At 51.2% G+C, this 14206-nt stretch overlaps 6 protein-coding genes across 6 annotated transcripts; 4 read left to right on the top strand and 2 right to left on the bottom strand.

Moving 5' to 3' along the window:
• Positions 1-181: 181 nt before the first annotated feature.
• Positions 182-586, top strand: HO173_001437 (uncharacterized protein; the record flags this gene model as incomplete). Its single annotated transcript, XM_037303376.1, has 1 exon — positions 182-586. The coding sequence occupies one exon, from the start codon at positions 182-184 to the stop codon at positions 584-586; it is 405 nt and encodes a 134-aa protein (XP_037170023.1).
• Positions 587-2327: 1741 nt separating this feature from the next.
• Positions 2328-3552, top strand: HO173_001436 (uncharacterized protein; the record flags this gene model as incomplete). The annotated part of the gene is made up of 3 exons (XM_037303375.1): positions 2328-2489; positions 2547-2687; positions 2737-3552. 3 exons carry the CDS (start codon positions 2328-2330, stop codon positions 3550-3552), a joined length of 1119 nt encoding a protein of 372 aa, XP_037170022.1.
• Positions 3553-4041: 489 nt separating this feature from the next.
• Positions 4042-4359, top strand: HO173_001435 (uncharacterized protein; the record flags this gene model as incomplete). The annotated part of the gene is made up of 2 exons (XM_037303374.1): positions 4042-4255; positions 4310-4359. 2 exons carry the CDS (start codon positions 4042-4044, stop codon positions 4357-4359), a joined length of 264 nt encoding a protein of 87 aa, XP_037170021.1.
• Positions 4360-4636: 277 nt separating this feature from the next.
• Positions 4637-5149, top strand: HO173_001434 (uncharacterized protein; the record flags this gene model as incomplete). Its single annotated transcript, XM_037303373.1, has 1 exon — positions 4637-5149. The coding sequence occupies one exon, from the start codon at positions 4637-4639 to the stop codon at positions 5147-5149; it is 513 nt and encodes a 170-aa protein (XP_037170020.1).
• Positions 5150-5882: 733 nt separating this feature from the next.
• Positions 5883-9890, bottom strand: HO173_001433 (uncharacterized protein; the record flags this gene model as incomplete). Its single annotated transcript, XM_037303372.1, has 3 exons — positions 5883-9129; positions 9362-9410; positions 9461-9890. The coding sequence occupies 3 exons, from the start codon at positions 9888-9890 to the stop codon at positions 5883-5885; spliced, it is 3726 nt and encodes a 1241-aa protein (XP_037170019.1).
• A 974-nt stretch (positions 9891-10864) lies between these two features.
• On the bottom strand, positions 10865-14202 carry HO173_001432 (uncharacterized protein; the record flags this gene model as incomplete). The annotated part of the gene is made up of 4 exons (XM_037303371.1): positions 10865-12748; positions 12906-13014; positions 13868-14076; positions 14152-14202. 4 exons carry the CDS (start codon positions 14200-14202, stop codon positions 10865-10867), a joined length of 2253 nt encoding a protein of 750 aa, XP_037170018.1.
• Between the last annotated feature and the right edge of the window lie 4 nt (positions 14203-14206).

Genomic DNA, 14206 nt, shown 5'->3' with positions numbered 1-14206 from the left:
TTCTTTCCTTCGTGTTCGATGTTCAATAGACTTATTGCCTGCTTGAGTTCTGGGTAAAAGTGGATTAAGCCAAGAAAATGTTTTGCGTTGAAAAGTTGGAAAATGGGATTAAAAGATCGGAGCTGAAGATATTGCAATAAAAAGAGCACGTATCAATCCCATCACCTCACCTCGACTCATCATGAAATCAACCCCCCACCGCTCCAAATCCAACATGTCCCCGACAAAGCCCACCATGGCACCCAACCCACCTACCCGCGAATCCAACACCGACCTCCTCGACGAGGTCCACCAAAGAATCGACGATTTCACCAACCGGCTGCTCGCCCTGTGCATCCAAGTCTTCTCCTTCATCGCACTGCTCGCGAAATGGGTCTGGATCGGACTGGCGCTGTGGTGGCGCTGCGCGGTAGTGCTGCTGTTCGCGCTGCTGGTGGTGCTGGGGGTGAACGTGCTGTCGTTGTCGTTGATGAGTATTTGCGCGAGATATGTCTACAACTGGGTTGTGAATTTGCAGAGGGAGCAGGAAAGGGATCGGTTTTGGGCTGTCAGGGGGTTGAGGAGGCGGAGGAGAGGGGTGCGATGAGGGTCCGGTGGGTTTTGGTTTAGGGGAATCGCATATGTTGGAGTCGGATTGTTGCTGTCGGTGCTATATGGCTTGCCATCAATATGTAAGGTACATGAGAGACATTCTTTACCACCTGAAAGAGTGTGCTCTGTCGTGAGCCTCGACCCTTCAGGCAAAAACAGACATAACAATGTGAAGTGGGCTTTATTTCAGGTGTCTGACCTCTCAACTTGGGCTTTTGGAGGCGTAGGATCATTCAAACATACCAGCTCTACGTGGTCCTTCAGGCAGTCGAGCCCGGTTCACCGTCTTACTTCAGAACAGGCGCACTCACTTCATGGAGCATTATGTTGTAACATCCAAGGTGCCTAGATGCAATCATTTTCTCCACCATGAACGGATGAAAGCTAACGATCTTGATCGACGGCGAGGCCGAAATGTAAGCGCTATATGAGAGGGAAACCTCTGGATTGCTTGGCACTAGGATTTTTCGCGCATCGCGTTGATTCAAACTAGAGTATCGGCCTTCGCAAGTATCAGTCAGACTGTGTATGTTTCTATATACATACTAATTTCCTGGTCGCTGCGATTGCAACGCCGTTAAGATAAAAGAATAATTACAAGAGAGAGACTGTCTTAGGATAGTTACAAATATCCTAGGCTTTGAGCGCGGCGAACTTCGCTCGAGAGTAACTTCATCCTTCTTTTGACCTCTGCATCCTATCAAATTAATAGTTCAAAATCAGCATTTCTGTATACTAGATTGCTATTAGATACTCTTTCGATTCTAATTTCAACCGCTGGAATTTCTTGATTCCACTTATCACTTATGATTGTGAAGTTGATAAGTTGAAGCAACGCAGAGGCTTTTGCATGGGGAAACTTGAAGTAAGGTGTAATATACCTTACGCTAATTTCTCGCGCATCGGCACCCTTGCCCTAACCTGGAATAGCGTCGAGATCCTTTGGAGCAGCCTTGCAGCCTCACGACGAGGCACCCAGGTAGGCCTGAAATCGCCTTCTCAGCTCGCATCATCCTTCTATGCTTCAACAGCCAAGGGTGGACGATGTTTACCGTACTTCCAAGCAACACTGCGCTTCCATGTTCGCACAGTCTGAAGAAAACACAACGATGAGATCGCCTGTCAATCGGACGAACACTACTCCGTATCATTGGAACCGACATAGTCTGAGATCGCATTTCTAATGGTTGGGATTCCGGGTAGATCAAAAGGGTGTCTCACCTGCCGACGGCGTAAGAAAAAAGTCAGCAAATCCGGCCATGCCTTTAAGCATACTATGCACCAGACTCGTTCCTTGCTTACATCAAACCCAGTGTGATCTTCAGCTACCACTTTGCAAGACATGTCACAATAATGGGCGGATGTGTGAGGGGTATGCTCGTTATCCAGTCTTCCTCAATCGCACCGGACTTGGTATTGCGAAACGAGAAGCGTTTGAAGAAGCAAAACGACCACAGGGTACGGTATCATGGCCGGCCTCTTCCATAATACCGTTCACTGCACCCACAACTGCACAGCAAAGGAGTACTCCATATAACCAGAAGACAGTCATCGGCAGCGTGCCCCTCCAACCCAGGAATGCCGCAGCTTATGAAGCCCAGCTTATTTCCTCATTCTGGGAACAGTATGTTCCCCAGCAAAGCGTCCAGACCGGCTGTCAGTGCCCTTGGCTACAACAAGCATTGGGCCTCCCAGACCCTTCGCCAGCCTTACGCTTATCTCTCAAAGCTTTGGCCATGGCCAGACTAGGCTGGATTCATCAAGATAACACGCTTGTCCTGAACGGGAGAGTCTTGTACGGCCAAGCGTTGCAAGAGGTCCAGAAGGCTCTCTACGACGAGTGCACTATGTGGCAAGATGAGACCCTGGCGACCGGTAATATTCTGGCCTTCTATGAGGTAAGCAGCTCATGTTGAAATTTTGCGCTTGTAATCGAGCTGAGTATGGTCGTACAGTTTTTGGAACCCACGAATGACTCGATAGCTGGATGGAATAGTCATACGAACGGTGTGACGCGTCTCATGCTTATTCGGGGTCCGGATCGACATCGCTCTTCATTTGGACGTGCTCTTCTGGAAGGGATTCGTCTCTCAGCGGTACGTATGACTAACACTCTGGCTGATCCGGGACTGAGGACCTGTGTAGATGATTCAAGCTTTACAGAATCGCAAAGCATCTCCGCTAGGGCAATACGAATGGTGGCAGTATCCGAAGAGAGACCTGACCCAAAGGCTATACGATCACGGTTTTGCTTTGGCCGCTTTATTCGAAGGAATTGACAAGGCAAACCTCCTTGGTCCAGAAGTTGGAACCTCACTGCTCACGAAATATTTGCGACGTTGTTCTGCCTTGGACGCCACGTTCAATCTCTGGTATCACGCTCTCACTCGTCAATCTTCGACACCATTGTACTGGCTCACTCCACCGAACGACGGCATTCATCCCACTGTCGCATCATTGACTAACAGGCGGCCATTTTCATTCCCGGATCTGCCCGCCGCGCACACCGTGACCACCTTCTGGGGTTGCAAATTAGCGCTGAGCAACACAATCGCCATCGTATGCGCATCGGTCCTTTCCCCGGATAGATTTAACCGACACGAAGATCCCCGAAGCTTCGCGGCACTAGAGCAAACAGCGCGCCAACTGCTCATCCAGCATGGCGACACCGGACGTCTGGAAAATGCCACCAACATCATCCGATCTATGCCGTACTGCTTGCATGACAGTATGGGTTTGCTGGGTCCGCAGAAGAGTCTGTTTGCATTGAGGGCGGCTCTGTTGTCACTGAGAAGAACTCCGGGCGAGGAGTTGGATTGGTGTTTAAGAATGTATCAAGAGCTGGCTGAAAGGAAGGGATTGGGGTATGCGAGGGAAGTTGGGAAGGTGAACGCTAAGGATAGAGTGGAGGCTGGGAAAGCCATGGATGCTATTAGGCTTGCCCCAGGACATGGGGAGTAAGGTCGGTCGCATCTAGGGATAGCAACCGTTTGCGTCTCGCTAAAAGCAATATGAGGGACAGTGACCGTAGGTCAATGTATGCTACGAAGGAAAGGAATTAAGACACTTCACTCAACATTTGTTCGTCTCAGAAAATTCAAGCAGATAACTCCACAGCTAAGCTTTCGCAGCCGTTTGACGGAAACGTCCAAAATCTTCCGAACTTGTGCGCGATAATGGCATTTCTTTTTCCAAACATGAATCGCCTCCTCATCTCATGAACTGCGGTAAAAGTTATAATGCTTGTTGTCTCCCCTCTGTACTTGTTCCCCTATATACGTGTCAGCTTCTCAATTTCCCCGTGAAGTCTTAATAAAGACAAACACATTTGCCCCCATTGTCATTGAAAGATCTGTATCTTTTATCACCAACACAATCATCCCCTGTCCGGTCAACATACCTTGGCCCATCTTCAACCCATATCGAAGACAGAATCTGCAATCCCTCACAATGGCCGTCGGGAGCTCCTACGGAGATCAGCTTCGGGCCAAGAAGCGCGTGATCTTATTGCTCAGCGATGCCATTGATAGACAGGAAGCCATCGAAACAGAGAGCCATCGAGAGACATCGGAGCCCGCAGAAAACATGGCAGACCTCCCCAGTGAACATACTCAACATGCCGAACTCGTCAGCGACGCCATCCCGCCCCCACCCCCCCAGACCCGTTGACCTACCCAGGGCCCGCACTGTCAACGGTCGAACTGACAAAGCTGTTCAGGCGAGCCGCGGCGCGGTACCAACGAGGCCTCCCGCCGTCTCCGGAAATAACAGCAGAGTTCCCGTACCCCGGCGCAAAAGCCCACGGGGAGGCCAAACGCCCAGGGCTCGAGAACGCGCCGTCGAGATGGCGGGGGCGGGAAAGACGGGTGGATCGTCCGGACGGGGTACAAAGCCGTCATCGCCTGGACGAGCTTCCTGTGCGGACGAATGAAGAAGGTTGAAAGGCAGGACCTGCCCGTCAAGATATCCACCCTCGGCTTCGACGACCGGGGCATCGCATACGGCCGCTTGCTCAAGACGGCGACGCCGGCGCAGTTGGTCGAAGATGCACTGCGGCAATCTGGATCAGATGCGCTGCTGCGTCATTCAGGAGAAGCTTGGCTATTGGAAGGAACGGAGGCGGAAACGGCACACGTCGAAAGTGGCGCCCGCGGGCCCTGCCGTCGGATGCGGACAAAAGCGGTACGGGGAGCGAGCGAAGAACCGAGCGCTCGCGCGAGACCTGGAGCGTTTGATCGAAGAATGTGAGACGCTGCTGCAGCGGCAGAAGGGCGGGGTGTTCCCCGCCATCGATTGGCGGCCTTTTACGAGCCGGAAGAGATGGCCGGATGGCGAGAGGGGTTGGATGGGCGTAATGGAGGACGAGGTGCGCAGCGCTGATGTCGTCGGCGTCGGTGGTGGGGATGTGAGATCCAAGAAGAAGAAGGAGAAGGAGAAGAAGAAGAAGAAGGTGCCGACCGATATTGCGAAGGCGGTTCTCCGTACCCGGTTCGCGACATGTTTCCCACGAGCGGCGGACAAAAGGGCGTGTGCAGGGGATGGGGATAGGGGTACATGAGTCTCGGAGCGATGGAGCGATGGTGGAGCGAGTTTGAGTGAGAAAATGCCACCGATGGTGAGTAGCGGCCGTCATTCATGGGTGTGGAATTGCATCTTTTTCACCTTCTATTGGACAAAAGGGTTGAAGAAGACACGGCGACTACTCGCTACACACACTGTATGAAATGAGCGCCTCGACGGATCCCGTAGACGGATGCCAAGGCGATATGTATCGGAATTTCCAGGAAATTCCACAAGGTGAGGAGGCCGTTGGTGGATCGACGTAGCTGAAACTTGACCTCTCGTGGGGGGTACCGGTTCGGTGTTGTGTTCGAGTACCCCCGGATCTGGATCGTCGGTTGATAAATGGCACGGACGCTGTGATTTTGCTGATGGATCACCCTTCACCATGCGGACATCTTCTCTTTCCTTCCTTGGAGCGTGGAGCTGAGGCTTTCGCTGCACCTTTGCGGCAAAAAGATTATTACCACGACTCGGTCGTCTCAGGAATGTCTTCCTCGGACGCTTCCCGAGGCGAATCTAGCGTCTAGGAATGGCTAGCACAAGGTCCATTGCATGTATTCAGCTCAGGTTCTGCATAGAATCGAAAATATCAACAAAAACATCCGTCGATTACGTGTGGCCGTGGCTCGTCAAACGAAGCGCTAGAGGGTATCAATCTACAGCATAGAAACTCGCTTATGCTCATGCAATGATCAAGGCCCCAGAGATTATGTCAAGACCATGGCAAGCTAGCCCACATTTAGGCCCAATGATTCTTCCAGCCCGTCCCACTCCCCGGGTCTCACGATCTTTATCTCATGTCCCGATATTGTCTTGCCTGACAGATGCACCTCTACACTGGCGAGCGGCTCCCTCTCTCCGGCAGTGTTCCTACTCCTCACCTCTCTCCTCCTCTCTTCTTCCTTCTTGCTCATCGCAGACTTCCTCGCAACGCCATCTCTCCACTCCCTCCATTCTTCCCATTCCTCTTTCTGATTCTGCACTTTCCAATTGCTCGTCTCGCGGGCTGGTCTCCAGAGCAGTCTCTCAGCTTTCTTCCTCGGCTGTAGTCGGACAATTTGATTTCCCGGTTGGGATATGACGTTGAGCATTTCCTTGAGGACATCTTTGGCCTCGGTTTGGAGGCGTGATGGAGACGCTTGTGGCGGAATGAGTGGCGCGGAGACGAATTTGTAAGTGGACGAGAGGGTGCGGTTGTAGGATGCGGAGTGGAGATAGCGGATTGATGATTGTAGAGCTTGTATTTCGGACTTGAGATTATCGATTTGGCGCAGAGACGCTCGAGACGTCGTAGCAGCCGCGTTTTGACCGGGCTGTGATGTAGGTGCTGCAACTTGAGGGGTCTGCTTCCAATTCTCGCGCTCAGCTTCGAGGCTTCGAAGCTCGTTCTGAAGATACGTGAGCTTGCCGAGGAGATCCCTCTCCTTGTAATTCGCAGCTTCGACAGCGGCCTCAAGCTCTCTAACTTTCTCTCTCCGTCCACCAGATTCACCAATACGTTTCTCAAGGACTTCGACCTTGACACCCATTTCTTCAGCGATCTTTTCTTTCATAGCCAGCGTGGTGTTGATCTCTGCCACTTCGTCCTTCAATCGCGCAACTTCTGATTCACGTGCTACCATATCAGCGGTGGCAACCTGCATATTCTGCGCAAGTAATTTCCAAGGTGGTGGTGGAGGGGGCGATGGGAATTCAACCGTTTGTGTAAGACTGTTTGTTAGGTTGTAGAAATTCTGCAGCTGTCCAGTAGCAGAGTGCAGCTTTGCGGCTAAAGATGCGAATGGCGTTTGATCCAGTAAGACTTCATACGTGACTGGAACATTGCGAGCTTCTTCGGTGAGGACTTGCAGTATGGACATGCCTGCCGTGCAGGTGAAGGAGGCGAACTCAGAAGCAGCATTCTGGGCTGTCTCTACCGTATTGAGTGTCGAAGGCTCAAGAGTAAGCGATCTGGATTTCAAATCTTGCAGCTGACGAATAGATTTACTGCTGATGACTTTTGCGCTGCGCGTCTGCGAAATCAGCGCGTCCATCTTTCGGAAGAATTCCTCCTGGTCCGTATTCTCTTCATCGCTCTCGATGCTCGTTGTAGAAACGTTAGCCTCAGACACTGTTTTAATATGAGATAGTGCAGTAGTAGAGTTTTCCAAATAGCTTTGCATCATTGTGGCCCGCATGTTGACTTCATCGGCGTAGTGTACCAAGTCTTCGCCGATGTGCACTTCGGCCAGATGCGACATGAGTGAAACGGACCGCTGCAGCTCCATGGCGCATTGCTCGACTTTGAGCTCGTCTCTTTTCAGGTCGTCAACCCACACATTAAAGGCACGTTCTACTGGCTCAAGCTCGTACGAAGCACCACCAAGCCTCCTGAAAGCTTCAAGATCGCATGTCTTTATGTTTCTGATAAAGCGATTGCACGTTGATGAGACCCAAGTCAACTTGTCCAGGACACCGCAGCACGTGAAAAGGTCATCCTCCTGACCAGGCGTTGCTGAGCCATGCATTCTTTCTTTGATGAAATGGTTCATTATGTTTGCCTTGAAACCAATTCGTCTGAAGCGTAGAAGTGCTTGTACCGAGTCGCGTTCACTCTTGAAAGTTTCAGGTAGAAATAGCTGCACGATTGCTAGATGCTCCGAAGACTCCTGGGCTTCCATCTTGCCAAGTTCGAGATCAATAGCTTTGACTTGAGCTTTCGATGCAGAGACTTGTAAGCGCATGTTGAGATCCATCATCGCTCTGGAGCGGCTGCTCAGCTCATTGGCTTCCGTCTCCGAGATCTGTTGTGAGGCCTTGATATCTTCAAGATCGCTTTGCATGTTTGTGACTAGATCCCGGAAACGCGTGACTGTGTACTCAAGGTCTTGGATCGTCCCGTCCTGAATAGCCGACTTCCTGGCTTCTTCAGCAAGCAAGGCCTCATCATAGTCGATCTCCTCTTGTAGCTGCTTTTCGGTCTCCGTACGATTGATCTCGAGCTCGTCATTGAGCTCCTTCAAGCTCTCAAGGTCCTCGATGGTCTGCCTCAATTCATCCACCTTCTCAGTCAAGGCCATGTTCTTCTCTGCGAGTTCCTCGATCATATCTTCGGCGCCAAGGGCACTATCCAGCTGTTCACGCAACTCCACAAGCGTAATCTCCGACTCTGAGAGCTTCGCCTTTGTGTGTGTATTCTCGGTCTTGATCTTGTTCAGCTCTTCCAGGTCTTGCTCTAGTTCAGCAACTTGGTCCTTTAGGTCTGATTCCTGTTGTTGTGTTACGTCTCTCAGTCGCATCAAAGCCTCTCGGTAGCGCTCCTTGTCTCTCTCCATTTGGAGCCAACCCTGACTTGTCTTCTCTTCTGGGCTCATCTCCTTACCCAACTCTTGATTTTCTTCTCGAAGCACCTCAACTTCAAGCTCCAGCTCTTCATGTTTTTGCCGTAGCGAGTCCAGTTCAATCTTCAGGTTTTCCGCTGTTTCCTCGGCCATCTCTCGATCCAGAGTAGCCATCTCGTTAATCGTGTCATTCTCTGCCTCCTGTGATTCTAGAGCCTGGTATCTTGCCTCCATCTCTTTGAGCCGTTTCTTCAATTCCGCTATTTCCTGCTGTTGCGGCTGGTACTTTGACTTCATTTTCTGTATGACTCCTTCGAACCTGTCTCGATCCGCCTGAACCTTATCCAGTGTCTTCAATCTCTCTCTGTCCTCCATGCGCTTCTTCTCCATCAGTCGTAGCTTGGTTTTTAGGTCTTCCACCTCCCTTTGAGAAGCAGTGCCTGCAGTCGGAGGGCGTTGGCTCGTAGAAGGCGGAGATCTTCCCCGACTCAATGTAGGAAGGCTGACGCCTGAAGCTTGGGACAATGGCGAAATGGCCGTCGCTTTTGAACGATCATCCAAAGACTCAGACACTGGCGGCGATGAGAGCGCTTCCGGCTCTGGAGAATCTGCGGGTGACTCATGGATACTGTCCATGCTGTGTTGGCTCTCACCACTGACTGAATCAATCTTTTCTTTTGCAGCCGACCGCATTGAAAACATATTCGAAGGTCCTCGAGATAACGATGGAGATGTCTGGCTGGATTGTCTCGCCAAGCCGTTCACGGTGCCTGCTATAGAAGGTCGAGGCGCCTTAGATGGAGGACCCATTGAAGTCCGTTTTGTAGGAGGAAGAATGGACTTCCGGGCTGTATTCGGAGCAGTGGTGGTTCCTGGAATAGACTTACCAGAGGAGGTGGACGAGCCGAGCTGCTTGGTTGGAGATTTGCTCGGAGACTTGGATCAGTCAGCATGTATACACAGTCATAGAGTCTCTCCATAAGCACTTGCCCCCAACCTTGACACAGGTCCAAACCTCGCTGTAGGCGTGGGGCTCGCAGAATTCATGCTCTGCCTCTTCGTAGCCGCTGGATCCAGGACACTCTGCCTTCTGGCCCCTCCAACAGCCAAACTCGGCGGTCTCCCATTTTTCGCTGCCCCATTCGCCTTGCCATTTGGCCGTGCAGTTGGTTTCGGGGTAGACTCGTCGACGATCTTGAGAACGGAAGGCCTGATGAACAAGCCATGTCCCGGCGGGCAATCGAAATATCGTTGCCCCTGCAAAGCTCCATCATGATTTCCGGAAGCGTTCTCAAGCTCTATCCCAATCCAGTCCCCAGGAGCGAAGTGGGTGTTACCGATGAATTGTACTGTTGCTTTGACGCCGGTTGAGAGCTCGACCGTCTGCCCGGCCTGGAAGTCGGAGAGCTCGGGCATTGTACCGGAGAATCATGACAGTATATAGGCCAACCTCGTCCTCATCGAATTATCCGGCTTGAGGCCTTCCTTTTGTGATCGGTTTCATTGTTTGGTCATTGCTCTTTCGCGCTTAAATTGGGGAACGCGCCTGAAGGGAGCTGCCAAGGTTGCACAACGGTCGTTCTAGGTCGCCGCAAAAATCTCTAGCAGACTCCTTGGACCCTCACTCCCGGTCAAAAGAGGTTGCCGACTTCAGATATGCGCTAGCATTCTTAAACAATGTAAACCTCTACCAATACACGAGCTGAAATATTCAAATTAATACTGAGTATTTCTCACTATCTGAAGAATAACGTCTAGGAATTTTGAAGCCTTTGAAGTAAATGGTGGCCGTTGAGAAATTTTCAAAGTTCGACTTTCGACAATTTTGATTTTCAAGAAGTCGGCATGACACCGACCCTCGTCCCTAACAAAGTAACCGGACACATCCAATCACGAGATTCAATTATAGACTTGCGATCGTAGATTGCTCAATTTGCTGACTACCGATCGAAATCTATGGATACATATAAAAGCCTCTCAACTCCCGCCTCGCTGCGTCGGAAGCGTTTTTGACGACGTGAGCGAGACCCAAAGAGAACCAGGTGGGAAGTCAGAATGCTTAAGAAGCAAATGTCGATAGAGGAGGCTCATTGCACAATTAAGAGTGGTGAGCATCCACTGGGGGCCGAAGCCCATCGCTGCGACAAATACCGAATGGCAGTCTCTGGAATCCAGGACGTGATTCAACCTCTCATTTTCCTCCACCTTGAATCTTTCAACTACTCTTCTTCCTTGAACATCCCTGGCTCGTCATCACCTTGTTTTCCCAGTACCAGCCATGAACTCTCCCGTCTGGTCGAATCTGGGAGCAGGCTTTCCTGTCATAGTCGGAGCTGGAGGGGGGGCTACATCATGGTGAGCATGAGTTGTGAGGGTTACGGGAGCCGTGCCTAAAACAGTCCCATCCTCCGCAGAAGCTCTCCTTTTGAATGTAGAAAGTTTGCGTCCGCTCGTATTCCAAACCCTCCATTTTCTCCATCCTTTTCCAGGCTATCAATCAGTCTGTCCAGCTTTCCTTCGTGCCCGCCAATCAAGGTGACAGCACAGGATTCGCATAACAATAAGCCACACCCTTTCTGATCCCCCAGATAGAGATCCTCCTCTTGCCCAATCATATCGATATCTGGTTTCGCGGAGCAACAATAGAACGCAGGGCTAGGGCATATAGAGCACCATGTAAACGGCGCCAACGACGCCATGCCTGGCATCATCCACTCCATAACCCCTTTGTAGTCGAATTTGTCTGGGTCCATGCTCGCGATGGGCTCAATTTCATGATTTTTGCAAGCGGTAATCTTGAGGCGATCAGTTGTGCAAAACTCGCACATACGGCTATGACCATACGTTGCTGCGTGGCCGTCCACGATTTCAATGAAGCCTTGACCGTCTTCGTTGTCAAAGATTCCAACTTCAACCTCCCCAAGTCCAAGGATCCCGTAAATCGCATCTTCACACCAGTGACACGGCGCTGTTCCCTCACCATCATCATATGCATAATTGAAATGGATAGGGTGGGCAAGCTTAGTAGTAATGGTCCGGTATCGATTCGACTTCGTTGACTCTGCAGCCGCAGGCTGGCTCCGCTTGTGGCTACAGATTTCATGCTCCTTTTCCCTCCCTTTGCTAGACATGGGGGCTTGGGATTCCGGTGACTCGACGGTAGAGGATGTACCTCCCCTGCAGCAATAGCCGCACTCTGCCTGTTCCATGTAAGATATGTGCGAGCACAATTCCTTGTCTCGTAGTCGTTGGGTACAGCCAACGTTTGATCTTCGGGTCTGAGCACACTGTTTTCGGGGTTGAGCGTTTTGTTTTCGGGGTCGAGGGGCACCTTGGCCCAGTGATGGCCCGGTCCTTGTCCTTCCACTTGCCGGTCCCGCCACGCACTTTCGAGAAGCATTGGCACACTGCTGGCATGGTTTAGTATGGTCGTCTCCCTTTTCTCTGTAAGAACATTGCTGTCTCCGGTTACGACATTCTTCACACGTGCGCTTCACAGCCGGTTCCACAATGAGTTCGCACTCTGCATCGTCAGCAGCGCATTCTGCGCATGGGTATCTGGACCCTTCGTCCAGCAAGGGGCAACGGAATCCCCAGTCAAAGCAGCCTTTGCATCCTCGGTAAGCTGGGTAGCCTAGCGTTATGTCTTCCAAACGGAGGTCATCATCCCAAGCCGCATTTGCAGGATTCGAAAGATCACATCTCCTACGTTCGCGAAGATCATATGGTTGGGCCTGGAATTCTAGCCAGTCAATCGGGCTATCATCTCTGCTATCTGGATCCGGCAAGCGCTCTGGCCAGTTGTCAAGTGAAGTTCCGAAGTCCTTCAGTGTTGCTCGTCCATTTTCAGAGGTGAATTTGAGCACCACTGGAAGTTGACGTCCCGTCCGTCTTCCTCCCTGCCAAGTATTGGTCTTGACTTTCTTGGGTGTCCCGTCATCGATGCGCTCTCTCCTTTCCCGCTTTTTTCTGTTGATAACCACGCATTCTGGTGGCTTTTTGCTAGCTGGATCGAAGGTACCACTGTCGTCCTGGTCGAGATATGTAATGGGAACATTGTTGTTCTCCCGAACACCTATGCGGAAATTGTATTTCGACCTCAAGGATTCCTCCAAAGCATCAGGCAGATCTGGTAGATCTGCATATAGCTCATCGTACCACTTTTGAAGGTCCTTAGGCGGTGGGGTATTCTCCGTGCAGGCCATCTTGAAAGGCGAGAGAAGGTTTAGGTTGAGGTGCAATGAGGTGGAGTTATACTTGCGGTGAATCAAGGCCTGTGATGTGTTCGCAGTTGGTTTCAATACACGGGAGTCACATGCAGAAATCATTCATCTTTAGGATCCCTACTTTTGGTAAAGATGACGCCGAGTTGGCCCAAGGATATCGACAAACCCAACATATGATCAGCGAGCAAGATTATCTGAGACGTACGGCAAGAGGTTCAGAGTCTAAGGTCGGCCACTGCGAAAGGTGCGGTGTGTCGCGATTTTCAGCTGGCACGACTGGGGCCAGGTGAGGGCCGGCGCGTTGATTGAGCGATCTGTGAAGATACTTGTCAGAGACAGGATTGGAAACCATAAAGGACAGGTAAGCTTCAGAAATCGAAGTCAACGTAGACTAGCATGCGGTGTAGTGATGCTCGTCGGCGTCTGGAGGAGTGCTTTGGGGGAGTGACTGAATATGGATCATGTGAGTCCGAAATAGCGGTGCTCGAGTCTGTAATCTCAACCGCGAAATGGACAGCATGTAAAAGCCTGATTGTATGTAGCCTATGTTTCAACGAAGGTATGGGAAATTGGTAAGTGACAAGAGGTAAGAGATTGGCAGGCGCGAAGATATAAGCGAGTGACTAGATCCTTGCCATGAGAAGATCATGGAGAACAGTACGGGAACAAGCAATGTCTGGAGAGCGGCAGTCCCTACCAGTGTACAAGCCCAGGAGAAGGTGCCGTACGGCAGAGCCTAGATATAAAAAGCGTGGATGGAGGTGCTAGATCAAAGGAAATATTGAAGCAAGGCTTTCGGACTTGATTAGCAAAGGTAGATGAGTTGGTGAACACTGAAAGCCAGCAATGGAGTACCTGTCAATTCAATGAAGATTTTGGACTGAAAGTGTGGTGTGACCTTTCTGACTTCATGATATGTGGTGGTCGAGAGCGAGCGAGCGAGAGAGAGAGAGAGAGAGAGAGAGAGAGAGAGAGAGAGAGAGAGAGAGAGAGAGAGGGAGAGAGAGAGAGAGGGGGGGAGAAAACCCAAGCCTCGAGTGAAGATGAGGAAGAAAGAAGAGTGTCGTGCTTGTGGACATGTAGTGAACCCTTCGCTGTTTAGCGGTGGTGACTCCCAACTCTTATCCACGAGGTCGTGCCCTCCGACTCGGGTCCAGTGCGTTCTACCCCCAGACCATGGCCGAAGGCTCAACCCTGTCTCCTTTCGTGACGGGCATCTGCAATGTCTTGCTCATCAGCTTGGTTTCCCCCGGGGCATTCTCAATCTCCCAGAGCGATTCAATCAAGGCTGTACGTCCATGGTCCCGACTATTAGGAACTGCTACTGCTTTTGCATACTTATGGTGATCCTCAATCCATTTGTGCGCGCGCCTCCCCTTTGCCAGCCTCAGTCTCGGGTTGTTTGTTCGTCATGGAGGGCAGTTCGACGATTGGCAGCACAATTGACGAACGGGGGAAGCGATGCGTTGGCGCGCTTCTGCTAGCTCCACATTTCTTGACATAAAT

This window comes from Letharia columbiana (assembly GCF_014066305.1).
Source record: "Letharia columbiana isolate WasteWater2 chromosome Unknown Sc0000002_s0, whole genome shotgun sequence".
NCBI classification, from domain to species: domain Eukaryota; kingdom Fungi; phylum Ascomycota; class Lecanoromycetes; order Lecanorales; family Parmeliaceae; genus Letharia; species Letharia columbiana.
This window is presented reverse-complemented; position numbering and strand designations above follow the sequence as displayed.